The 26,568-nt window shown below is 43.8% G+C and overlaps 2 protein-coding genes across 2 annotated transcripts in view; one reads left to right on the top strand and one right to left on the bottom strand.

Moving 5' to 3' along the window:
* The window catches only part of SLC25A21 (solute carrier family 25 member 21), a 672,604-nt gene extending 669,928 nt beyond the window's left edge, over window positions 1–2,676 (bottom strand). The window contains exon 1 of the mRNA XM_030215218.1: window positions 2,248–2,676. Within this exon, the coding sequence (XP_030071078.1) occupies window positions 2,248–2,317 (70 nt within the window). The 5' untranslated portion in view covers window positions 2,318–2,676. The remainder of the gene's footprint in view (window positions 1–2,247) is intronic.
* Window positions 2,677–13,285: 10,609 nt separating this feature from the next.
* HEATR5A (HEAT repeat containing 5A) overlaps window positions 13,286–26,568 on the top strand; it is a 275,460-nt gene continuing 262,177 nt past the window's right edge. Inside the window, exon 1 of the mRNA XM_030215480.1 lies at window positions 13,286–13,560. The gene's annotated coding sequence lies outside the window, so the exon portion shown is untranslated. The remainder of the gene's footprint in view (window positions 13,561–26,568) is intronic.

Below are 26,568 nucleotides of genomic sequence, written 5' to 3'. Positions count from 1 at the left end.
AGCTGCTGCAGCATATGGATGTACTAGAGATAGAGAAAGTATAACTTTTTATTGGTAGAGTAGTAATTTGTTATAAATCGTAATTAGTGTGCCATTTGGAGGGAGGGGCTGGTTACAGGGACACCCTAGCATGTGTTATATACTTGCAGACATTTTTTCTCCTGGTCAAAGGTCCACTAAAACAGACATCATATTATGAGAATCAGGTGCTCAACATTCAGAGTTTCAATCTATCTATTTACTTTTTGGGGGGATTTTATCCCACATTAAACATGAATTAGATTGAAACCTGGAAGCATTTAAAATCTTTCTTTTTTTCTGGAGAGAGTAATGCATTGCCCCCTCCCAGGCTCTCTCCCTGGGTTTAGCCAGCCTTGCAATTTGGGGGGGCGCAGAGGTAGACTGGGGCCTCTGCGCCCCCCCCCCAACAAAAAAATTGTAGGCTATACCCGGAGAGCCTGTTGTTAAAATTTTACCAGCACACCACTGCCTTGGTACCACCTCTTAGGTGTGCGAAAGTTGTATAAAAGCCCAGCCAGCCCTAATTATGTGCGCTATACTGGTGGCGACAGAAGTGTGAAGGGGTCGTGTGCTGGTGGATCCAGCAGGAAGGCATGGGCAACAGAGTAATTAGGGAAGATTTTGAATGAGTTTATACCAATCAACCCCACACTCAACGAAGGAAAGAAATACTAGGTAGGATCGCCTTGCAAAATGAGTATGGGCTGTTGATATTCTCAGGTCGCCTGCCTTGCATTCCCCCCGCGCTCCTCAGTGAAGGGCCCACCTTCACCCAGAAACCCACCAACAATAAATTTTAATAAAAGCGAGTTTCTGGGTGGGGGTGGGCTCTACAGTGCCCAGGTTAAAATAAAAAAACAAGTTTTGTATTTAATGTAGGCAAGTTTCTGGGTGGGGGTGGACTCTACAGTGCAAAGGACATTAAAAAAACCAAAATGTTTTATATTTAATGCTGGTGTGCTTCAGGGTGGGGGAGGGTGAGAATGGGAAGGGCAGGGGATGGGTAGAAGTAGGGCAGGGCTGAGGCTATAGGGAGGGGTGGGGGTAGGATAGGGCTGATGCCTAGCTACGGGAAGGATGGTGAGGAAGGGAAAGGTTGATGCTGGGCTATGTGGATGGATGGGGAGAGTAGGGAAGGGCTGATGCTGCTCCACTGGGATGGATGGGAGAAGGGGTAGGGAAAGGAAGGACTACAGGACAAATTTAAATTTTTGGTCCTTTATTTTGTAATTGATAAGGTTGGTCTGTGTTCTACCTGTGACCGAGCAGGTGAGAGATTCTGCTGGCATGTGGTTTGTGTGAGGTTCTATGAGTCTGACTTGTCTGGTTATTCCAATGGGATGTGTATTGCTGTTGTGCATATTCACTGCTGCCTTTTTAAAGGTACTGTTACTGGTATTCCTATTCAGAATTGGTGTTAAGGTTTGCAGCATAGGCTCTAAGAAGCTTCTTTGCAGGATATAGTGTTACTTCACAAAGTACCTGGCAGTGAAGGGATTTTGTGTTGCTATTATTGAGGTACTATCAGAATTTGAATACATTTTTCCTATGGAAAGCTGTTAGAGGAAACATTCTAGTTATGTTCTGTATGTATCCCAAGAAAGGCTACTCATAACCTATATACATAGTGCCCACCCATGTTAGCTCTGGGCCCACCCAAAATGTCAGGTCTGGCTACGCCACTGCTATATTGGGCAATATGTGAGATTCAGCACAGCTGGAAAGTGTACAGAAGAACAGGAGGGATAAAATAGATGTAATGAATAGAAAGGGAATAGTGTAAAATAATTGTATGGCACAGAGATGACAATGAACTTATGCTTAGTATCACAATTCATCATGGCCTGATGCAGTGGTTCCCAAACCAGGTTCTGGAGGCACTCCAGCCACTCAGGTTTTCATGATAACCACAATGTACATTCAGCAGAAAGATTTGCATGCACTGCCTCCTTGGTATGCAGATCTGTCTTATGAATATTCATTGTGGATATCATATCATGAAAACCTGCCTGACTGGGGACCGGGTGCCTCCAGGACCAGGTTTGGGAATCACTGGCCTGAGGGAGGAATTACCAGCAAACACAGTAATACTTGCAAGTTTCCTGCCAGTATCCCAAACAACATAACCAGAAGAATTGACATCACTGCAGCTTTAGCCAGATACGTGAAAGGATCTATTACAACTGCACACTTGTGACATTTATGCTCCGGTGACTGTACTCTTACCTGCCGAGCCCCCCGCCAGGATCTGCTGACATGCCTCGGCTCGGAAAGAGACACGCGGAGAAGCCGCCATCGTGCCTGGGTATTCGTTCAGGAAGACAGTCCTTCAGGTGAGAGAAGAGCTAGTGTTTGGGAAAGATTCCCGCACTGAAGCAGCCGCAGGCGAAAGTCTTCCAAAAGTGTGAGAAAGTCTTTACAACAGCGGGAAGGGGGCTCAAGACTGAGCAGTCTTGAATGGGGAGAGTGACGGATTGGTCTGGGAGCAGATACAAGGGAGAAAGTCCAGGGGGAGGAGACGTGTAACGAGCAGAAAAGATGAAGATACTTTAGAAAATTTATTGAAGTGTGTTACGCCTGGGAGGAATTCTGTGCAATACAAAATTTGCATCTGCTGTACATTCGGCACTGAAGCCGGAAACAGCATCAACTTTTGTGCAGGCCACAAAAAGGGACAGTGTAATATGATTGGCACTGGCTAGGACTAACACGGCTACCACCACACCTCTCTACTCATATTACAGTGTGTAACATGCAGGAGAGACCGATCGCTGTGGGCTGGACTTGAGTAACAGCCTCAGCACAAGAACACTGCAAGCCCGGCAGTATCAGGGAACATCTAGACCTGTCTGCACAGCCTGTCCCACCGACGACGCCCCGCCCCCTTAAAGTCTAATATCTGGAGATGAACAGCTGCACCTCTCTGCATTAGGCAGGCAGGCAGCCTAGAATGGCCACTTCTGGGAAAAGGTGACTAAAGCCTGCAGAAACAAAAAGTAAGGCTTTAGTGAATTCTATTACTGCAAACAACTTGTAATACAAGAAGCCCAAGCCCCATCCTTTTATGTGGAATAAATAAAGGTACAGAAGTTAGACTGCTTATGGAACCCTGACATGAAAAATCAGCCACTCTCAACATTTTGGATCTGCTACTTAGCTTTTTCCAGAGTGGTCACTTTAATTTTTAACAATTTTATTGATGACAATGTAAAGGCAACACATTCAACCATATAAAATGTACAGAAGTTCAAATATCAAAAATGTACATGCTAGAAACAGAATAAGTCATCAAACTTTTAACAATTTATCCCTCTTACCCTACCCCAAACTCCTCTCTAACTACTTTTATACCAAAGCTTTAATTAGTAAAGCTTATATGAAATAGCATATGTGACATAAAACTGTTTATGGTCTATTCCCTCCACCCTCCCTCAATTGTACATTTTATGAACCCTAAAGCTACAGGGGCTTGATCTCTTATAGTCCCATAAGCAACAAACAATAAGGGAGATGACGATGTCAAAGCTGCATTCCCACCCCACCCCCCATCAATCCCCAAACAAATAAGTTCAAAATATTTGAGATATTACACCAAACGTAGAGAGGGCTATAGCCCCCCTAACTAGTGGGTAAGGAACCAGGACTCTCAGAGTGTATTAAGAATCAAGCTACAGCCCAGAGGATTCAGAGATTGTACATAAATATCGCAGACTAACAGAAAATTCTTTCAGTGTTTAAGGGATCCCCTAGACTCTCTATCCTCCCACACAGCCAACTGGTGAACTTGATTTCTCCAGTGCCAATACTCTGGAGGTTATAGGGTTATCCATGATTGAGGTCTATAAAATAACGAGTGGAGTGGAACGGGTAGACATGAATCGTCTGTTTACTCTTTCCAAAAATACTAGGACTAGGGAGCATACGATGAAGCTACAAAGTAGTACATTTAATACGAATCGGAGAACATTTTTCTTCAATCGACATGTAATTAAACTCTGGAATTCATTGCCAGAGAATGTTGTAAAGGCGGTTAGCTTAGCGGGGTTTAAAAAAGGTCTGGATGGCTTGGGGAAAATCCACTGCTTATTTCTGGGATGGGCAGCGTAAAATGTATTGGGTTTTTTCGGGATATTGCCAGGTATTTGTGGCCTGGGTTGGCTGCTGTTGGGGGCGAGACGCTAGGCTTGATGGACCTTTGGTCTGTCCTAGTGTGGCAATGCTTATGTGCTTATGAAGTATACATTTACATCCCAGCAAGCACAATTTACGAAAAAGAAGAATGGTGCTCCTCTAAAAGCCCCAGGTTTATCCAGTAAAAACTGGTTTACTGTCTCAGTCAATCTGTTGCCACACAGCTGTCCTAGATATCTAGTGACTTTGCCCAAAAAATCCCTTATCAATGGACATGACCAAAAAGTGCTCCTCACTTTAAAACCAGGACAGGGCAGGGTTTTAGAATGGGGTGTCCTCCTGATGCAGTCTCTGGCCTTGCACTTTAACACTGGGTATAGTCCTTGATTCCTGGATCCTTCTTAACTTGAAAAAAAAAAGTTGGTGGCAAAAGGGGCAGCAGAGTTTGGGCAGCTGTGGGCACGGTGAAGCCTTCATCCTGCCGGACCTGTTGTCGGGGGGGGGGGGGGCAGGATGAGGCTAAGATGGACAACTTTTTGCCAAAGAAAAACCCAACACCTGTCCCACTCCATGTTCCTCTCTTGTCACACCCTCATGTCATGCCCCAAATCCTTTGCCACGCCTACTTTTATACCCTTCTCCTGCCCCTCTACAACCAACTGTCCACACTAGTGTTGCCATCTCAAAAGAAAAATCTGCCACATGAACATACGTTTTATGATTATTTCACAAACTTTATAAAAGAAACAGAGCTCCAGTAACCAAACTCTGCAAAAAAACAAACACATACCAGACTTATATATTGTAGAAAACCTGTCATAATAAAGTAGAATTAATGTCCAGGGCAGGGCAGAGGAGTAGCCTAATCAGAGGTGGCAGGGGCCTCAGGCAGCACTCTTGGGAGCAGCATCTCCCCCCTTCTGTCCTCCACCCCGTTCCCCAATTTTACCTCCTTTTCACATTTTTAAAAGCCTCCGCCGGCAGCAATTCCCATACACTGCCCTGCTGCTGGCACCTGCTTCTTGCCTTTACTGCGGTCACTTCTCTGATGTAACTTCCTATTTACTCAGAGGTAGCTGCAGTAGAGAAGAGGCTGGTGCTGGCAGCAGGGTAGCATATGTGAATCACTGCCACCGCTGGCTTTAAAAAAAAATTTTTTTAAGGTAAAATCGGGGAACGAGGTGGAGGAAGGAAAGGGGAGATGCCATAACTTGGCGGGGGGGGGGGGGGGGGCAGCATCTCAGCCCTGCCTCAGGCAGCATCTTACCTTGGACTGCCCCTGAGCGTAATGGTTAGAGCAGCAGACTGGGAATCAGAGGGTTCAAGTTCATAATCTCACCATAGCCCCTTCTGGCCTTAAGCAAGTCACTTAACCAGCTCGAGCCGGCTTGCAAGAGCCAGTTGTTAAATTTTTAGATCTTGCGAGCCAGTTGTTCTGCAGGGCGAGCCGGCTCTGGTAATCGAGGTAAGCATGGCAGGAGAGCGCCACAAGCCATGCTTACCCCGTTTACCTCACCTCCCACCACTGCCTTCATTTGTCTGCGTCGCCCTGGGGGGGGGTTTAAATCATTTTTATTACCTCCATCGAAGCGGCCACGTCATTGAAAGCCCTGCCCGTTTCTTGCCTTCTCTTCATGAGTTCATTCCCTCAGAGTCCCGCCTTCTGACGTCATTTCCTCTTTCCGCGAGGGCGCGACTCTGAGGGAATGAACTCAAAGGGAAGGTTAGAGATGGGCGGGGCTTTAAATGATGCAGCCACTTCGACGGAGGTAATCGGGAGAGAGGAGAATCACTGGGTATGGATGGCTGGGGGGGGCAGGGGAAAGAAGAGAATCACTGGGTATGGATGGCTGGAGGGGGAGCAGGGGAGAGAAGAGAATCGCTGGGTATGGATGGCTGGAGGGGGCAAGGGAAAGAAGAGAATCGCTGGGTATGGATGGCTGGGGGGGCAGGGGAGAGAAGATAATCGCTGGGTATGGATGGCTGGAGGGGGGGCAGGGGAGAGAAGATAATCGCTGGGTATGGATGGCTGGAGGGGGGGCAGGGGAGAGAAGAGAATCGCTGGGTTTGGATGGCTGGAGGGGGGTTAGGGGAGAGAAGAGAATCGCTGGGTATGGATGGATGGAGGGGGGCAGGGGAGAGAAAAGAATCGCTGGATATGGGTGGATGGAGGGAGGGCAGGGAGAGTAGGGTTGCTGGACATGGGTGGATGGAGGGGAGGGCAGGGGACAGGAGGGTTGCTAGACATGGATGGATGGAGGGGCGGGCAGGGGAGAGGAGAGTTGCTGGACATGGATGGAGGAGAGGGAAGGGAGAGAGAAGAAATGCTGGACATGGATAGAGGGGAGGGAAGAGTGAGGAAGGAGATGAGATGAGGGAAAAGGAAGAGAGAAGAAAAATTGCACATGGATGAAGAAAATAGGCAGAAGCTGGATCCACTGGACAGTCAAGTCTGCGGAGTAGAACCCAGTTTTTACTTACGGATATAGGGCAAGAAATGAAGAAGAAAGGCAGAAAGTAAAGAAATAACTGGAAAGGAAGCCCTGGAAATGGAGTTAAGAGGACAGATAGCAGCAGAATCAGATACTGGGCCAACATAATCAGAAAAACAAAGTCACCAGACAACAAAGGTAGAAAAAATCATTTCATTTTCATTATAGTGTTTGGAATATGTCCACTTTGAGAATCAGGTGCTCAACATTAAAAGTGTATATTTATTTACTTATTTATGGTATTTTATCCCACATTAAACATGAATTAGATTGGAACCTGGGATCATTTAATTTTTTTTTCCTGGAGAGAGTAACGCACTGCCCCCCCCCCCCCCCCAGGCTCTCTCCACAGCTATAGCCAGCTCTGCAATTTGGAGGGGGTGCAGAGGTGGACGGAGGGGTGCAGAGGTGGACCAGGGAGAGAGCCTGTTGTTAAACATTTACCAGCACACCACTGCACTTAACCCTCCATTGCCTTGGAGTGGCCAAGGGGTGGCACTGGCAATCTCACTCCATTTAGGGTCTGCTATCAACCATCACACAGTGGCCCCATAAGCATTTCACAGCTTGCTCCTTGTGGACAGCAGAGACTTGAAACAGAATGTCCAGGACTCAAATAGTAACAACACTGCCTATAAAGAGGTAGCACCCTATTTATCTATTTATTTGTTCCAGTTTAACTGTATAGCAGGCCAAAGTGAATTACAATCTAATAAAAACAACAAAAAAGAACTACAATTTAAAAAGGAAAGAAACATAAACTCACAAACAGAAAGCTAACAAACATACTGCACCCCTCAGGTAAGTGATGCCAATCCACGCCAGTTTCTGCTCACCGGTTCACAACATATGCCTGCTCAAAAAGCCAGTTCAGGGAAAGTTCACTACACAGAAACAATGGCATGGTATTCCAAAGAAAAAGGCACTGTGCCAGGTGCTCTCTCCATTTGAGCTAAGCAAGAACCAGGCAAATAATTGCGGTGATCATTCACCGACCTCAAAACTCACACAGGTGAATAAGGAATAGTGAGTGTAGAAAGATATGGTGAAGTACCCTGACGAAAAGGAGAACTTTATATTGAATACGGAATGTAATTGGTAATCAATGATTTATCAGCCAAGGGAGTAGCTATGGGTGGGCCCAGGCCCACCCAATCTCGGCTCAGGCCCACCTAGTTTGATCCACCAATTGGCGCCAATCTTCTAAGCGCCGGTTAGGCTGCACAGCCTTTTAGTTCAGCCGCGCAAGCCTGGAGCGGTAGCCTGTTTGCAGCTCTTAAGTCTTACCTGTAACCTGCCTAAATTGTTTTCCTGCAGTGTTCGGGTCTGGGTCACTCCAGGACCATGAAGTCAGTAGTGGAGTTAGTCTGTGGGAGCCGGGAGGACCTGCTCTGAGAGGGTGGTTTACCAGCTCATTGCTGACACCGCATTGCGGCTGCTAATGGCACTGCTGCCATAGTGCTTTGTCTGCACTCTGATGCTGCTCTCACCAGTGCCTGCTGTCCTGCCCCCTCCCCGCGCCCACTTGGCATGTATGCAGCTCAGTTGGGCCCAGTCTCTTTCAACTGTGCCTGTGTTCCACTGCTAGTACTGAGTACCTCCTAGGATGTGCCCCAGATTCGGGACGGGTCCTAGGAGGAGCTCAGTGCTAGCAGTGGTACACAGGCACAGTTGGCAGAGACCCGGGGGGGGGGGAGGGGCAGGGTAGCAGGCACCGGTGAGAGCAGCTGCAGAGTGCAGCAGTAGATTCATAAACTACTTTCTTACAGGTAGGAAAATGAAGACGCAGGTAGTCTCTTGCACCAAAAATTGAATTGCGAGAAGGCAAAGTAACATGGGGCAACATATAGTCAGGGGGAATACCATACAAAATCTGAAATATGAGAGCACAGAGTTTGAATACAATCCTGGCCCTAATGGGAAGCCAATGAAAATGTGTCAGCAAAGGAGCAGCCCTCTCAAAGCTTAGTACATACATGACAAGTCTAGCCGCAGTATTCTGGGCAGTTTATTTATTTATTACATTTGTACCCCGCACTTTCCCACACATGGCAGGCTCAATGCGGCTTACATAGTAACTAAGATACATTCTTTTTACCCCTGCACAGATAGAATTACAATAATCAAATTGGGTCAAGACAAGAGACTGGACAAGTAATCTACTACTACTACTACTTAACACTAATACTACCAGTGTTACGCAGCGCTGTACAATTTTAAACGAGGAAGGCCAGTCCCTGCTCAAAAGAGCTTACAATCTAAAGGACAAGTATGCAGTTAAACAAATGGGGCAGTGTAGGTTTCCTGAATAGAGGTAAGTGGTTATGTGCCAAAAGATACAGTGAAGAGGTGGCCTTTTTGAGTAAGGATTTGAATCTGAAAATATCAGTTGGAAAAAAGGGCCCAATACACTTCAGCTTCCAAAGTAATTTAAAAGATTTAGTAACCCACTGAGGACACCTAGGATTCAAAGGTTAAATGCCGATCAACAACAACCCCTAAAATTTTTAGAGTGGACTCCAAAGGATAAGAAATACAGTCAGTGCTAAAACTGCTGCAGGGATCATGGTCAAACAGATTAGTTATTACCAAAAATTTAGTCTTCTCCTGATTTAATTTTAGCCTGAATTCAGAGGCCCAGGATTCCATTAAATCAAGGCCAGTTTTAATCCTATCTAGAATTCCCTAAATGTCACCCAGAAAAGAGATGTAAATAGTGACATCATCTGCATAGATAAAAGGATGGAATACCATTGACTGGTCTCCCCTCCCTAATGAAGCCATTATGACATTAAATAATATTGGAGATAGTGGTGAGCCTTGCAGCACATCACAATTTGGGGACCAAGGCGATGATAATGCACCCAACATTTTTACTCTGTAAACCTACACTTTAGGAAGGCCTGAAACCAGGACAAGGCTTTCTCACAAATCCCAAATTGGTCTAGTAAATTTAACAAATGATCATGATCCACCACATCAAAGGCACTTGACATGTCAAATTGCATAACCAGGACCTTGTTGCCTAATCATATTTCTTTCCTGAAGGCAGAAACTAAAGTGGCTAAAACAGTCTCAGTACTATAACACGGCCTGAAGCCAGACTGGGACACGTGCAAGAGACAAAAGCTGGAAAGGTAGTCAGAGAGCTGGGCTGCTACAATTCCTTCCATCGCGTTGACCAATAAGGGGATGCAAGCAACTGGCCTGTACTTGCCAACGTCACTCAATGAGCCTGAAGAAGTTTTAGGAACAGGGGTTAAAATTATAGAATCCCTCTCAACTGGGAAGAGGCAAGTAAACAAAAAAGATATATGTTCCCTGAGAAGTTCAATGAATAAGGTAAGGGCATTTTTCAGAAGATTACTTGGACAGGCATCAAGGATACAATGGGACGATGAATACTTTGAAAGCAATAATTTTAACTGTATCAGAGAAAGGCAACTGAAAAGAAGGCCAAAGTCTAACGGCAGGAATATCAGCCCACAACACAGGAAGGGTGGCATTGTTGCCAGGAGACTGGAGAACTGCCCTCCTAATATTTGCTACTTTCAAGTGGGAAGCCACCCGTTGCACTGTAGGCATAATCACATTAGTAACTGTGACCTCTTTGGTGGAAAATACTCTGTGCACCAACTGAATATATCAGAGCCGGGGGGGGGGGGGGGGGGGCTGGTGGTTGGGAGGCGGGGCTAGTGCTGGGCAGACTTCTACAGTCTGTGCCATGAAAATGGCAGATACTAATCAAGGTCAGGTATACAGAAAAAGTAGCACATAAGAGTTATCTTGTTGGGCAGACTGGATGGACCGTGCAGGTCTTTCTCTGCCGTCATCTACTATGTTACTATGATAGAGTTTGTGGATATTTAAATTAATGCCCCCAATCTGTTCAGCGAAATACCTCATCTCCCAAATTTTATCTTTGTAATCCCTAACAGCTCTTCTTCAAAGCAGTCTATTAACATCTGATCTACTTTTGGACCACTACCTTTCAAGCTTTCTACAGTGTGTTTTCAGAGAGAAACGGGATTGGTCAAACCAGGGAGACACTCTGCGAGTGATATGAGGCTTAATTTTAAAGGGAGGGGGGCTAAGACATCCAGAATACATTCCCTTTTACTAAGCCGCGTAGGCGTGTCCTACATGCATCAATTTGGAGTTACCGCCCGGCTACCACGTGGCCCAGGTGGTAATTTCATTTTTACGCGTGTCTGCTACATGCGCCGAAAAATAATTTTTATTTTCCTGCAGCAGTGGAAACCGGACGGTAATTGTCATTCTACACGCATAGACGATTACCGCACGGTTACCACGTGAGACCTTACCGCTAAGTCAATGGGTGGCAGTAAGGTCTCACACCCAAAATGGATACATGCCAATTTTCATTTTGCTACACATCCATTTTCGGCAAAAATTTTAAAAAGGCCTTTTTTACAAGTGCGCTAAAAAATGGATCTGCGCACACCCAAAACACACGCCTACACTAGTGCAGGCCATTTTTCAGCGCACCTTAGTAAAAGAACCCCCTAAATAGAAAATATCAGTATTTGCTCCCCGATGCTCTAGTAGGTCCAAAACGTGACCTCCACTATGAGAAGAAGGTGACAGAGTATAGACAAACTGCCAAGAAACCAGAAAATCAAATAGTTTCTTAAATTACTGGTATTTTCTAAATAGGACATTAGAAAATTTAGTACAGACATCAGAGACAAACTCTGTAAAACAACCTTCCACAGGTAGCCAACTATCTGGCGGATGATAGAAAAGTATTAAACAAAGAGGAGCCAGTAAGCTATCATCAGCAATTCTGCAAGCCAAAATTTCTAGATCAGGAAAATTGTAATGAGACCAGTGCAACGTTAAAAAGGGACCTATAGATGATAGCAATACCGCCTCCTCTTTTCCCACACTTCAACTGGTGAAGAATCCTGTTCCTGATGCGTTCATCTTAATTGTTGTTGTAGTCTGTCTTGAGAAGTGTGGTGTTATTAAGATGGAATATATTGAATTAAATGGAAGTAAAATTAAACTCTCCTTCATCTCTTTTGTAGAGGTTTACATTTTAGATACACAAATGTATTTTTCTGTTTTGTGCATGTTTCAGGGACAAGTGGTTTTATAAGTCAAAATAATAAACATAAATATTTGGTTTCATGCAGATTTCATTTGTTGAAACATAACTAAATGGGCTATGATGTAGTCCATTGCTTTTCTGATATTTTGTTCTTGTGATGACTTGTTCTGTGATGATGACTTATACTGTGCCAAAACTGAAAACTTTTATCTCTTCTTTCTGGACAATAACATCATCATGGGATCAATATAATCATGGGATCAAGTCGATGTATACGTCTGAAACATTTAACAATGTTGAGATGAGCATATATATCCAACTGGGCATTTAAAATCTGTCTTTAAATGATGCCAAGTGTTCAGAAATCATAGCCGAAAGTATAGACAGTTATTCAAACATTATCACATGCACACACCAGAACAGGCATCCATTAACACATTGCAAAAGTAAACAACGTCAACAGAGTACATCCAAAATGTATTTTTTATTTCCTCTTTTTGATCTTCCAAAATTCCAGACAACAGATGTTCAGATCAGTAGGACCCAAAGCCGTCCAAAATAACTCAGTTTATACCTAATTGTTCAACCATTCTTAGGTTTCACCTTTGGGTTTAAAAAGCAATGTGCATGTAAGTCTGGATAAACAATTTAAAACCATCAGAGTTTTAAGCAAATGCCCCAAATATGTAATACTTAGTAGCAATAATGAAAAAAATAATAGAATATTCACATAGCAGGCAGCCAACAGATTTTTTTTTGTATGAACTTGGTGGATAATAGTGTGCTGCTTGCATTTATAGCCAAACAGATGTCAAGTAGAAATAAATATATACAACTGAACTGGCACATTTAGACCACTCTGGACTTCTGCATGAAAGTAGTGCTTCCCTCATTATTCAATGCCTCTCTTTTAAATACTAGTAATAAAAAAAAGTGCATTATTATAATATACCACTGCATTCCACAAAACAAAAGGAGCAAGTTCTCACATACCATTTTGCTCTTTAGATCTAGGCATAGGAAAAAAAGATTTTAAATGCTCCAAGGTTTCAAAGTAATTAAGGTTTAAAACAACCTTTGTAATTAAAAATTAAAACTGTGAATGATGAGCACCCGATTCTCATAACATGATGTTTTGGTGGCCCTTTAGTAGGTGAAAAAATCTGAGCGTGTTAGGGTGTCCCGATAACCAGTTCCTCGACATGACACAATGATTATAATTTAGAACTAATTACTACTCTAACCGATGAAAGGTTATTCCGTTGTGATACCTACTTTTTGTACATCCATATGCTGCATAAGCCTGTATGTTTATAACTATAACCGAGATAAAATAACAATAAATAACGACAATGTGGATACAGCAAATTGGTTTTGTTCTTCTGACTAATGTGGCGGCTGCGCGGAGGGGTCGGCTTCACTCATTTGACGTCATGCCACCTCCTGTCATTAAACCTCATTGGAAATGCCCGTAGAGAGGACAGAGGAGGACAGAGTGGAGCTAAATGACATCACTACCGGTGCATCGGATTCGGACTGGACTTTACCGCACCCAAAGAGAAAAAAGAATTGAAAGTGCATTGTGCAGTTGAAAACGAGAGCTGCAGGGAGTCGGGACAGCAACAAGCAAAAGAGTTAACCACGGCGTTAAACAGGGAAATTCTGAGACGCTCTTCAGTTGTGTCTGGAGTTGGGAGAAGTGGGTGGAGCTAGCTGACACCACTGCCGGAGCATCACACAGAACTTACCGTGCCGTGCCTAGCAAAGAATTAAAGTGCAATTGAAAAAAATAGCAGCAGGAACAACAGCAAAAAGAGTTCAGTCACAGGATTTTCATATCTGGTACAGTCTATATATTGTCTTTTAGTAAATCTAATGGGAGGGAGGGGGTCAGTGTTCGAAGTTTTTTGGCTCTGTTTAAATGACTTGCCTCTTACAGGTTTATGCCTGTATTGTCTTTTAACTCAGTATCTCTTGGCTGATTATGTCTGTGTTTTGCACTGTATGCAGAAGGTTGTTTCTTGGTTGACTTGATTGTACCTTTATATGGCAATGTCTTTCATAGAACTAGAAATTCATAGAAACCAACTTGTTAAGTAGAGTGCTGATGACCAATTTTGTGTAGGGTACCTAGTTTGAAAAAAAAGGGCATTTAGATCTGTGCATACAAAAACGCAAATAGTATTTTACAAGTGGAGAAAAGATGCAGAGCATGGCATATGGAATTATTTCTAACCTCTTAGATCATTGGGGGGGGGGGGGGGTGCTTGCATGCATGCATGCATTCATGTGCTATTTATTTTATTTTATTTATTGCATTTGTATCCCACATTTTCCCACCTCTTTGGAGGCTCAATGTGGCTTACAATACATCATGAATAGTGGAAATACATTAGAAAATAGATATTTAGTGTTACAGAAGGATCTTGGGAAACATGATAAAGAAAAACATGATAGTGGTATAACAGCAGATGCTGTCGGACAGTTCTGAATATATGTGAAGGAGTTGTGTATATTTACGTTGGTTGATCTTTGGGGTATGCTTTGTTAAAGAGCTGGGTCTTCAGTAATTTGCAAAAGTTCGTTAGTTCGTAGATCGATTTTAAATTTCACGGCAGTGCGTTCCATAACTGTGCGCTCAAGTAGGTAAAGTTTGACGCGTGCATTAGTTTGTATTTTAGTCCTTTGCAGTTAGGGAAGTGCAGATTAAGGAATGTGTGGGATGATCTTTTAGCATTCCTGGGGGGGGGGGGTAGGTGTATCAGGTCTGACATGTAGGCTGGTGCATCTCCATGAATGATTTTGTGGACTAGGGAGCATATTTTGAACGTAATGCGTTCTTTGAGTGGGAGCCAGTGTAGTTTTTCTCGTAGGGGTTTAGCACTTTCATATTTAGTTTTACCGAATATAAGTCTAGCTGCAGTGTTCTGGGCTGTCTGAAGTTTCTTGATTATTTGTTCTTTACAGCCGGCGTAGAGTGCGTTGCAGTAGTCTAGATGACTGAGTACTGTTGATTGTACCAGGTTACGGAAAACTGTCCTTGGGAAGAACGGTCTTATTCTTTTTAATTTCCACATTGAGTGGAACATCTATCAGGAGAGGAGATGACAGGAGAAGGCAGTTTGAAAAGTGTAATTTCTTAAACACTATGTTAGAATGAATCAGTGTATGCTGCAGATATTTGAACTGCTTCTCCCATAAAAATGTATTGGGACACATTTGGAGGGGATTTATTTCTCTTTCATCCCACACAACATGCAGAAACTTCACTTTTATAGAACAGAAATTTCCTGGAGATCACCTTCTCCTTTCCCGTGACTAGAGCTGCCTTCTAAGGATGGGCATCCAAAAATTTGTGTGCCTGTTGTTCCCTCGCCCCCCCCCCCCCCATTGGCAAATGAATGTCATTACAAGTGTGCATGCACACCCCTTGGGGAAGAGCATGCACTATGTGCAAATAGTGCACCCTCTTACAAAAAGCACACATAATGGGGTTCAATTTCGAAAGAGAAAAACATCCAAAAAGTATTTGGAGGAATTTCTTCTCAAAACAGTCAAATCTCTATTTTTGAAACCTATTGTGCAGACGTTTATCTATGCAATTCGTCTGCAGTGCGTCCAAATCACAGGGGGGCATGTCAGGGTCGGCTTAGGGCATTCCTAACACTTGGATGTTTTACAGCCATAATGGAACAAAACTAAAATGTCTAGGGTTGAATATTCAACGTTTTGGTCTAGACCTGATTTTAGAATGAATAAGGCACAAAAAGCTGCCCTAAATAACCAGGTAACCACTGGAGGGAATCAGAGATGAACCCCTCCCACCCCCCACCCCCAAAGATGTGATTAAAAATATTACCAGCCTCTATGACAGCTTCAGAGGTTATAACCAGGTCTTTTAGAGCAGCAAGCAGGTCCCTGGAGTAGTGTAGTGGTCAGTGGGGTGCCCTATAGAGAGGAGGACCCAGGCCTATATCCCACTCTACCTGTTACACTTGTGGTGGAAAGTGTGAACTCTTCCATACTCCCCCAAAACTATTGTGACCCCTTCACCCATAAAGGCTATTGTGGTGGTGTACAGTTTGGTACAGTAGGTTTTTGGTGTGTTTTGGAGGGCTCAGCATACAGTATAAGTGGGCAACAGTGAGATGTGTACCTGGAACCTTTTATGTGAAGTCCGCTGCAGAGCCCAACTGCTCTGCTGGGATGTCTGTGTGTCCAGTCTACTAAGAATGCTGTTTCCTCCTACACCCCGCATACAATGCCACTCTCTCCTCTGCTCTGGACACCCTCGCTCCATCCACCTCCCGTCCTACAAAGCATACTAATCCCCAGCCTTGGCTGACCCCTTGCATCCGCTACCTTCGTTCCTGCACCCGATCTGCCGAACGCCTCTGGAGGAAATCTCGCACCCATTCAGATTTCCTTCACTACAAATTCATGCTATCCTCCTTCCACTCCTCCCTATTCCTTGCCAAACAGGACTATTACACCCAACTGACCAATTCTCTCAGCTCCAACCCCCGTCGTCTCTTTGCCACCCTTAATTCCCTCCTCAAAGTGCCCTCCGCTCCTACCCCTCCCTCACTCTCTCCTCAATCACTGGCCGATTACTTCCGCAACAAGGTGCAAAAGATCAACCTTGAGTTCACTACCAAACTATCTCCTCCTTTTCACCCTTCAACCCTCGACCAACCAACCCAGGCCTCTTTCTCCTCCTTTCCTGACATCACCGAGGAGGAAACCGCTCACCTTCCTTCCACCTCGAAAGTACCACCTGTTCCTCTGCTCCCATCCCCACCAACTTACTTAACACCATCTCTCATACTGTCACCCTCTCCATCTGTCATATCCTCAACCTCTCTCTCTCCACTGCAACTGTCCCTGACACCTTCAAGCACGCCGTAGTCGCACCTCTCCTCAAAAAACCATCACTTGACCCTACCTGTCCCTCCAACTACCGCCCCATCTCCCTCCTACCCTTCCTCTCCAAAATACTTGAGCGTGCCGTTCACAGACGCTGCCTTGATTTTCTCTCCTCTCATGCCATCCTCGATCCTCTTCAATCCAGTTTTCGCCCTCTACACTCGACAGAAACAGCACTCTCTAAAGTCTGTAATGACCTGTTCCTTGCCAAATCCAGAGGCCACTACTCCATCCTCATCCTCCTCGATCTATCTGCCGCTTTTGACACTGTCAATCATGATCTACTCCTTGCCACACTGTCCTCATTCGGGTTCCAGGGCTCTGTCCTCTCCTGGTTCTCCTCCTATCTCTCCCACCGCACCTTCAGAGTTCACTCTCATGGATCTTCCTCCACCCCCATCCCGCTATCTGTTGGTGTTCCCCAGGGATCTGTCCTTGGACCCCTTCTCTTCTCAATCTACACCTCTTCCCTGGGCTCCCTCATCTCATCTCATGGCTTCCAGTATCATCTCTATGCGGATGACACCCAGCTGTATCTCTCCACACCAGACATCACCGCCGAGACCCAGGCAAAGGTATCGGCCTGCTTAACCGACATTGCTACATGGATGTCCAACCGCCACCTGAAACTGAACATGTCCAAGTCTGAGCTCATCGTCTTTCCACCAAAACCCACTTCTCCTCTTCCTCCACTTTCTATCTCAGTTGATAACACCCTCATCCTCCCTGTCTCATCTGCCCGCAACCTCTTCGACTCCTCCCTCTCCTTCTCGGCACACATCCAGCAGATAGCCAAGACCTGTCGCTTCTTCCTCTTCAACATCAGCAAAATTCGCCCTTTCCTCTCTGAACACACCACCCGAACTCTCGTCCACGCTCTCATTACCTCTCGCCTTGACTACTGCAACTTACTCCTCACCGGACTCCCACTTAGCCATCTATCCCCCCTTCAATCTGTTCAGAACTCTGCTGCACGTCTTATATTCCGCCAGAACCGATATACTCATATCACCCCTCTTCTCAGGTCACTTCACTGGCTTCCAATCCGATACCGCATTCAATTCAAGCTTCTCCTTCTTACCTTCAAATGTACTCAATCTGCTGCCCCTCACTACCTCTCTACCCTCATCTCCCCTTATGTTCCCACCCAAAACCTCCGTTCACAGGACAAATCCCTCCTCTCAGTACCCTTCTCCACCACTGCCAACTCTAGGCTCCGCCCATTCTGCCTCACCTCACCCTATGCCTGGAACAACCTTCCTGAGCCCTTACGTCAAGCCCCCTCCCTGCCCATCTTCAAGTCTCTGCTTAAAGCCCACCTCTTCAATGCTGCCTTCGGCACCTAACTCTTACCTTCAGGATATCCAGACTGCCCCAATTTGAATGCCCCCATCGAATTGACTACTCACTTGTCCTTTAGATTGTAAGCTCTTTGAGCAGGGCCTGTCCTTTTATGTTAAATTGTACAGCGCTGCGTAACCCTAGTAGCGCTTTAGAAATGTTAAGTAGTAGTAGTAAAGTAGTAGTAGTAGAATGCTTTCAAGAAACTAGTTAATGATCTCCCAGGAAATAATAAAGCAGAAAACTGCAGTGATCTGATTGAAGAATTGATTTGAGAGCTGCAAAATGTCATAGAAACCGAGAAAAATGGCCTATCCAGTCTTCCTAACCATGCCATCTACTATCACTTACTCTCCCTTAGAGATCCTGTGTATTTGTCCCAAGCTTTCTTGAATTCAGATACAGTCTTCGTCTCCACCACCTCCGCCTGGAGTCCATTCCATGAATTCAGTGCCCTTTCCGTGAAGAAGCATTTCCTCGAGTTACTCCTGAGTCTGTCCCTTTTTCATCTTCATCCTATGCCCCTCATTCCAGATCTTTTTTTCCAATTGAAAGAAACTTGCGTTTATGCCACAGAGGTAATTGAAAATCTCTTTCATATCTCCTCTTCTTTTCTTCCAAAGTATACATATTGAGATCTTTGTCCCTATATTCTGGACTGTCTGCATCCCGTTTATATTTTTGAAGATGTGGTCTCCAGAATTGTACACAGTACTCCAAATGAGGTTTAGTTTCACCAGCAGGGCTGTGGAGACTGAGTCTGAGTCAGTAAAAATGGACAGACTCTAGCTTCAAAATTAAAAAATAATAATAATAATAATAAATAAAATAATGTATGATTAATTTTTATAATTTTATATTTATATACACATATCTTTGTCCTGGACCTGAAGTTATATTTACCAGTACTTTAGATCCACAACAAAAAATGTAAAGCCTATCAGTCTAAGTCAGAGTTGGACTCTAAGAATAGAAAAATAGAGGAGTCGGAGTTGAAGGTTTGGTGTACCAACTCCACATCCCTGCTCACCGGAGACTTTTATACAGACGCATTATCACCTTTTTCCTGCTGGCCATTTCTCTCCTTATGTACCCAAGCATCCTTCTAGCTTTCACCATTGCCTTTTTTTACCCGTTTGGCCACCTTAAGATCATCACATACAGTAACTACGAAGTCCCACTCCTCTTTCATGCACAAAAGTGTTTCACCCCCTAAACTGTATCACTCCCTCAGGTTTTTGCAGCCCAAATGCATGACTGTATTTTTTGAGTATTGAATCTTAGCTGCCAAATTCTAGTCAATTTCTGAAGGTTTGCTAGGTCCCTAATGTTTTCCACACCATCAGGTGTGTCTACCCTATTGCAGATTTTGGTATCGTGCAAAAAAGCAAACCCTTACTAAATTGCCTTTCGGAAATGTCGCTTATAAAGAACTGGCCCAAGAACTGAGCCTTGCAACACACCACTGGTAACACCCTTTCCTCAGTGAGCTCATTTACCAGTACCCTCTATCACCTCCAGTCAACCGGTTTCTAACCTAGTCAGTCATTTTAGGCCCCATGCCAAGAGCACTCGGATTATGTATAAGATCTATGCAGAACAGTGTCAAAAGGCTTTCACGCAAACTCCACTATTTAAGCTTCCATTTGGATTTCTTTAGCCCAAACTTGGGAGCTGTTCATGAAGAACATGGGGAGCAATTCCACCTGGATATTCAGGTATGGAAAAGAGATATTAAGTAGTCTCTACTTGAGAAGGAGGAACCATGGAAAGGTGTGGGTATCCCTGATTCAGAGTTGACAAAGAGGGCTTCTGTGCTGTGCTGGAGAATAGCTGAAAGCCCAGAGATGAAGGTTATGTTGGAATTTGTGCTTGAGGAGCAAGAAGTAGTTCAGAGGCTGCAATGGATGCAAGATGTGTGCGAAACATGAATGAATTGTAAACATAATGGCTTTAAAATCTAAAAAAAATATATATATAGATATATAGATATAATTTTTTTGGAGGGGGGATGACAAAGTAAGTGCATATAGTAGGCCAGTTTCACGTCCTAATTCCTGGATTGAAAGTAAAGGGCCTATATCTCTGAGAAGGATAGATAACCCTATGCACATTGCCACTATTGCTTACTGAATTATTCAGTGTTGTTACCTGCAGCTGGCTGGGAGATTATTTTACATTCCACTCTTCCTGGGGGCTGAGAGGACACAGGATGTCTCTTCAGCAGTCTCAGTTACTTTCACTTACTATGTAAGCCGCATTGAGCCTGCTTTTAGTGGGAAAGTGCGGGATACAAATATAATAAATAAAAATTTTGACTTCTGTGTCCTGTCCTTCCTCAACGGTACTTGAAATATGATTACTTTTTTGGGGTCTCAAGTACTAGCATTCTTTATGTTGTGATGAGCTTATTGAGCTGAGCTAGAGCAATCCATTCTGCATCCCTCCTGTCTCTTATCTGTTTTTAAATTTTAAAAAAAAAGTGTTTTAGAATACTATACTGTATTTATATACAGGGATTCTAATTTTCAGTTATAATTGGAAAATCCCAGTAGAACGCCCTTGATAGGGAAAATGGGGTTTCTGATTATAACCAATAAACCCTGAAAACATCTTTCTTTTGCTGTTCTCCGATGTCATCCAGCTGCTACTGTCATGGCCAGATGTCATTGGATGAGGACCTGCTTTTCATGCTTGAAGAATACCAAACGGGCACGGAAGGAAGTGATGTAGCCTTTAATCACGTGGGCCCGCGGAGTTGGGGGAGGAAACAGTGATGACAGCAGCAACCCTGGAAGAGTCCAAGGCAGCTGCAGCTGCTGCAAGTCTGTCAATATTTTTTTAATTATTATCATTATTATTTTAATATCTTCACCTCTGCTGCACTTCTTGTTCACAGCAGGACCCATTACTGCTGCAGGCTGGAAGAACTGGCCCAAACAGTAATAGGATCAGAGAGGAATGTGGGAGAACATACTGGGAGCAGAAAAGGTATGCTGCTATCGGGCGAGAAGGGGGGCTATTGGGGTCAGAGAAGGGAGGAAACAGATTACTCGTGTCAGAATGGGGAGAGGAAAGGGTGAACAGGTATCGGGGAGCAGGGCATATATGCTGGGTTCAGGGATTAAAGAGGGAAAGATTGTTGGGATCAGGCTAAGGAGGAGGGAGAGTATTTGTGTGTGACAAGTTCATTTCCTTCTTTCTCTCTTCTCCTTCTTAGAGCATGTAAATGGTGCGGATGATGAGGGCTATTGAGGGGAAGTGTGTAATTGCTTTGGAATGATGAGAGAGAGAATTATCATAAATTTAAAAAAAATTAAGATTGGAATAATCTGTCTGTAAAAAATATATAATCTACTATAATAAAACTCACCCTCAACGTTCTGAAGACAACGTTCTGAAGTCACTCAGTCACTCCCTGAAGGGTTCATGGATTCATGGTGGTGACGGACCAATCAGAAAAAACACCCTCAACATTCTGAAACACAAAGGACCATCACAACACCGTTCCCAGGCAACACTAGGCAACGTAAGACGGACCAATCAGAGGAAACTACGTGACAATAAGGGAGGAGCATTCCCAAGCAGAATGGCTCATTATCTGTGCAGCACGGAGAGCACAGAACCACCGCTGGAACGAGAGAAGAATATTCCTGCTGTGGGTATGTGTAAAAATAGACCGGGGGGAGGAGAAATTTTTAAATGCCTAATGCCAGTACTGAAGAGTGCCAGAGGGCCTATAGCACAGACTATATTTGGGATCGCTTGACATGGAGTCAGAGGAGCCGGAAAACAACGTGCCCGTCACCATCTGGGACGTGGGCGAACAGGACAAGCTGCGGCCCAGCTGGAAGGATTACCCGCGACCCAGCCAGCAGCAAACAGCGACCAAGGACAGCACAGCACATCACCCCAACCCCAAGCAAAAAACAAAACAAAAAAAGACACACTTCAACAACCTGCACACACACACCGCACCCTCACACTCACACACACACACACAAAATAACTCTGTGACACATACACACACACACACAAAAAAAGCCACATGCTAGCGCCCATTTCATTGGTTTCGGAAACGGGCCTTTTTTACTAGTGATTATATAAAGTGCCTGAAATGTTATTTTGTAACACAAAACCACCAATGAATAGAGACCCAACTGGATGGATGTGCCCTGAGGACTGGTTTGAAAACTTCTGCCAGGCTATGCTATCACCACCTCATCAACACAGGAACACGTTATAAGCTGCCAAATTCAACTCCAATTTTAGACACAGTAGCAGATGAGCTTTCCTTTTCAATATCCTTGCCTCTGACAGAATAGGCATACTCCATTTAACAGAAGCTGCTCAATGATTTTATATGGAGCCTACTGCAAGGATATACTAGTAGTTGATTATCAGGATTCATCCCAGCTTGCACCACACAGCCTTCTCAGTTCACCAAGATTATTCTGGTGGAAAGAGAAACACAAATCTTATTTTCAAATCCTGAGTTTAATCCTTGATTCCTTCAACTTCTCTCACCATGTGTTCTTAGACTGTTCTGGAAGATCTTGCAGATCAAAAGTCACAAGCATTTGGCTTCACTCCTGACGAGGATGAGCTATATTTCTGTGATCCATCTATGTCTCTTATGAGAAACTCGTCCTGTTATAAGTACATCTCATAACCCATATTTCTAAAAATTGTGGCCAAAGAAATATCTTTCCCATTGCAACAAGAGGCTTTGCAGGCAAGCATATTTAGCTTGCTGAAGTTTTATCAAAGTGTCCAAGAACATAATAGCTCTTCCAGTTTACAGATTACTTCAAGAACTGCAAACTCACATGTGGCCGGATCTAGTGTTTGTGTGTCCTGTGTCGTTAAAAAAAAGAGGGTAATAGCAGGAAAGCTAAATTATTTATTTGCCTTGATCTTTTGAAGGATGTTGGGGTCTTAGCTACACTGGAAACCCTCTTTAATGATAATGATTCAGAGCAACTAAAGCACATTGCTGTAGTCTAGAAGATATGATAGTTCAAAATGACAAAGTCAAGGCAACAAGCTTCTATCTACTCCTGACCTTGCTTCAAGAGTTTTAAAAGAGTTTAAATATGAAATTGCTAATCTGTTACTACTGATCTGTATCCTACCATTCAAAATGGCCATAATACTTGAGGATTGGAAGGTGACTAATGTAATGTAACCCGAGGGGTTAATAAAATACCTAAAATTATCCAAGTTGTCCCAGAGTTCCATTCAGTGTTGCCAGGTGGGCGGTTTTTGGGCGGTTTTCCGCGACCCGCCGCGGGAAATTTTTGCCCACGGTGGGTTGCGGTTTTTTGGGCGGTTTTTTCGGCCGCGGGGGGCGGGGTTAGTGATGTTTTGGGCGGGGCCGATGACGGGGGAGGCGGGGCCGATGACGGCGGGGGCGGGGTGATGACGCGGGGGTGGGGGTGTCAGGGGCGGGGTTTGAGTTTGGGCGGGTTTTGGGCTGGATTTAGGCTGGTTTGGGTGGGGAAAAAAATTTCCACCTGGCAACCCTGGTTCCATTGTGGCCAGCAACGCAGGTCCTTGGAATTTGCTGAGGGCTGAGCTTCTGTTGGCTTGGCAACAGCAGCTGGCTGTTGAGAGAGGAAGCTGAGTACTAAGTGGGAATGGATGTGTTTCTGAAGGGTCTGAGAGAGAAACAGGAAAAAGTGGTTAAGTGATTTGGGAATAGATTGGTATAGACGAGGGAATAATGGAGGATTAAACTGAGAGTGACTTGGAAGGAAGTTTGATTGTGTTTCAAGTCTGCAAGTACTCTGGGTGAGAAATAGTTGAAATTGACTGGGGGGTTGAGATATGACTGACTGGTGAGAGGAGAGGTTTCTGAGTGGAACAGGGAAAACTGAGAGTGAGTGTGTAAACTGGAAAGGGGAATACTGCTGTGGTACCAGGTCTGAGTGTTGGTGAGTTTGAGGGTCTGAGAGAATCATAATCCTATATGTTTAGTGAGTGATGGAATGTTGGTGTCAGATTGAGAATGGAATGCTACACTGTGGGTGAAGCTCAGCAGCTGTGCAGAAGCTACTCCAGCAGTTTAGAATAGGGATTACCCAGTAAAGCATAGGTTGAATAATTAGTAATACTTTAATTAATTTTATTTAAATTAGCGAGATGGCCACAGTATTATGAAATACATTTAAAGTCCCTTTAGAGGAATTCCTGGAGAGAGAAAAAAGGAAGTCAGGGTTTTGCCTCCCAACTTGTTTTGTTATTAGAGAGGTTAGGAAGAAGACAACAACTGCGAGAGAACACTGGCGACTCAGTTCATCCAAGGGCCCCCACGCAAGAAAGAGAATCTGCTCAAATTGGCTATAAACTGATCAGTTACAGATAAGTGCCAATTCTAAAGGAAAACTTTATTAATTTGAATTTGCATAAGATAAGGAGAGAGTTAATAAAATACCTACCTGAAGTGAAGATGGTTCTCTTTAAGAAGTGAAGGGAACTGAAGATTAGATGAGAATTGTTACATTCCAAATTTCACATTGTTATATTCTAAGGAGTGCTAGTTAAGGATTGGAAACATTGTTTTTTATTCACTGTTCTGCCACAAATGTTAAAGTGTTGTTGTTTTGGCATGGAATACATGCAATAAAGTATTTAATTATTAAAAGTTCTTTATTTGACTGAGAAGTGAGAGGGTGCTTTTTACCAAAAACTGGAAAAATTCCTACATTTAGCTTATTTTCCTCTCATGCTTTCTTGAGGGCAAGAGGCGGGGTTAGTGTTCTTTTGTCCCCTCTCCACTCCTGAGCACTGGATTTCTGGAAGTGCCGCCACGACTATTGACATCAGGCGAACCAGAACCTAGTGATCACCATACAACTAGCTCAGGCGTGAGGGAGGGGTTACAGTAACGCCAGCTTTAAAAAAAACGTTTGTGGGTCCTGGCTGAATATTGGCCAGGACCTGCATAAGCTTTGGTGGCTGACACCATTGATTTAGCCCTGGATATTCAATGCAGTTGCCCAGACATAGCCTGGCACTGAATATCTGGGGCTAATTCTGCCCATGGTAGTCAGCATTTAAAAAACAAATTGCTGACCACCATCAGCTGAATATTGAGCCATGTCTTGATTAGTTTATTAACATGTACGGCTCATCCCTGTTACAACGTGATGCAAGCGTGGCTTGCAATTTGATTAACAGGAAACGGTATGCCATCGTAATGCAGAAGCTGTTTCCACCCACTCGGAGCAGAACATGCTGTCTCATACCTCAATCATACCTCCTTGGGTCTGAGAAATGTCTGAAACCGCAAACAAACATGTAAAAAGTATAGTTTAGAAGAAAAAATTGCTGCACTCGACAGAATCAAATCTGGAGTCCATCAGACTCAAGTGGCTAGAGACCTAGCAGCCAATGAGTCCACAGTTCGTGCATGGAAAAAGGAGGAGGAGAAACTTCATGATGCAGCTAAGTCCATAGAAACAGATTCATGGAAAATGAAGGCATCATAGAAAATGCCATGGCCAATGCAGGAAGAGTGCTGGAAGCATTCGTTGATAAGGAGAGTGGATCCACTATAGAATCTTGGATAGATGGGGATAATAGCTGTCCTACATATGAGCACATGACAAATTTTGAAATAATAATGTTATTGGCAAAAATCATGATTTGGATGCAACCAAAGACAATGAGGATGAGGAACCTGAGCCGTGGCTAAGATCACAGAGGTACTTGCAGGTTTGCAAATGGGACTGAAATTTCTTGAAACAGGAAAGATAGATTCTCTTTCAGTTTTACAATTAAATCACTTAATTGACATCATTAAAAAGAAGCAAAGAGACTCAATAAAACAGTCCACCCTTGATATTGTTTTAAACAAGAAATTAACCACTTTAAAGAAGATTGTAAGGTTCATTTGTTTATGTATGCTTAAATGAGACATAATTAATTTGTTTGAATAAATCCAGAGTGCATTATGTTTTTCCATTTCAATAAGAGATTGAAACCTGGTTTATATATAATATTGTTATCCTCTAGTACTTCAATTGTCACGTTCATTCAAAACAGATAGCAGGTACTGTATAAGTTGGATGCAGAAAAATGGGTTGAAATTTTTCTAATGCATTCTGCTTACACTGTGATGTTATTCCTTGGACCCCAAGCACCACATTATAACAGGGTTGAGCTATATTTAAAAAGATAATGTTTGGTCCAAAATAAACCCAAAAATTTTAATCAAGGACTCATGGATAAGAGTTGTCTCTAAGAATGATTCAGGTACTTGGGAGAGTAGATGGAAAGGAGCTAAGCTACGGCATTTTAGTTTTATCTGTGTTTAACTTTAAGCAGTATACTTGACCCCTGCATTCTATATCATCAACGCGGTCTTGAATTGTAGTGAAATATATTCTCTGAAAGTATCAGGATAGGCAATGTTATATCATTAGCATAAGCATAAAAGTTGACCTAGCTATCCTAAAGATCTACTAAAAGAAGAGGAGAGAGAGGAGTCCTGTGGCACTCCACAATCAGGTGTTCAAGAATCGGATATCGAGTCTGATATTTTGACCCAGTAAGATTCCAGTAAGATCCTCGGTGACT

This window comes from Microcaecilia unicolor, chromosome 9 (genome assembly GCF_901765095.1).
Source record: "Microcaecilia unicolor chromosome 9, aMicUni1.1, whole genome shotgun sequence".
NCBI lineage: Eukaryota > Metazoa > Chordata > Amphibia > Gymnophiona > Siphonopidae > Microcaecilia > Microcaecilia unicolor.
Note: the sequence above shows the minus strand (reverse complement) of the source record. Positions and strands in the feature narration are given on the sequence as shown.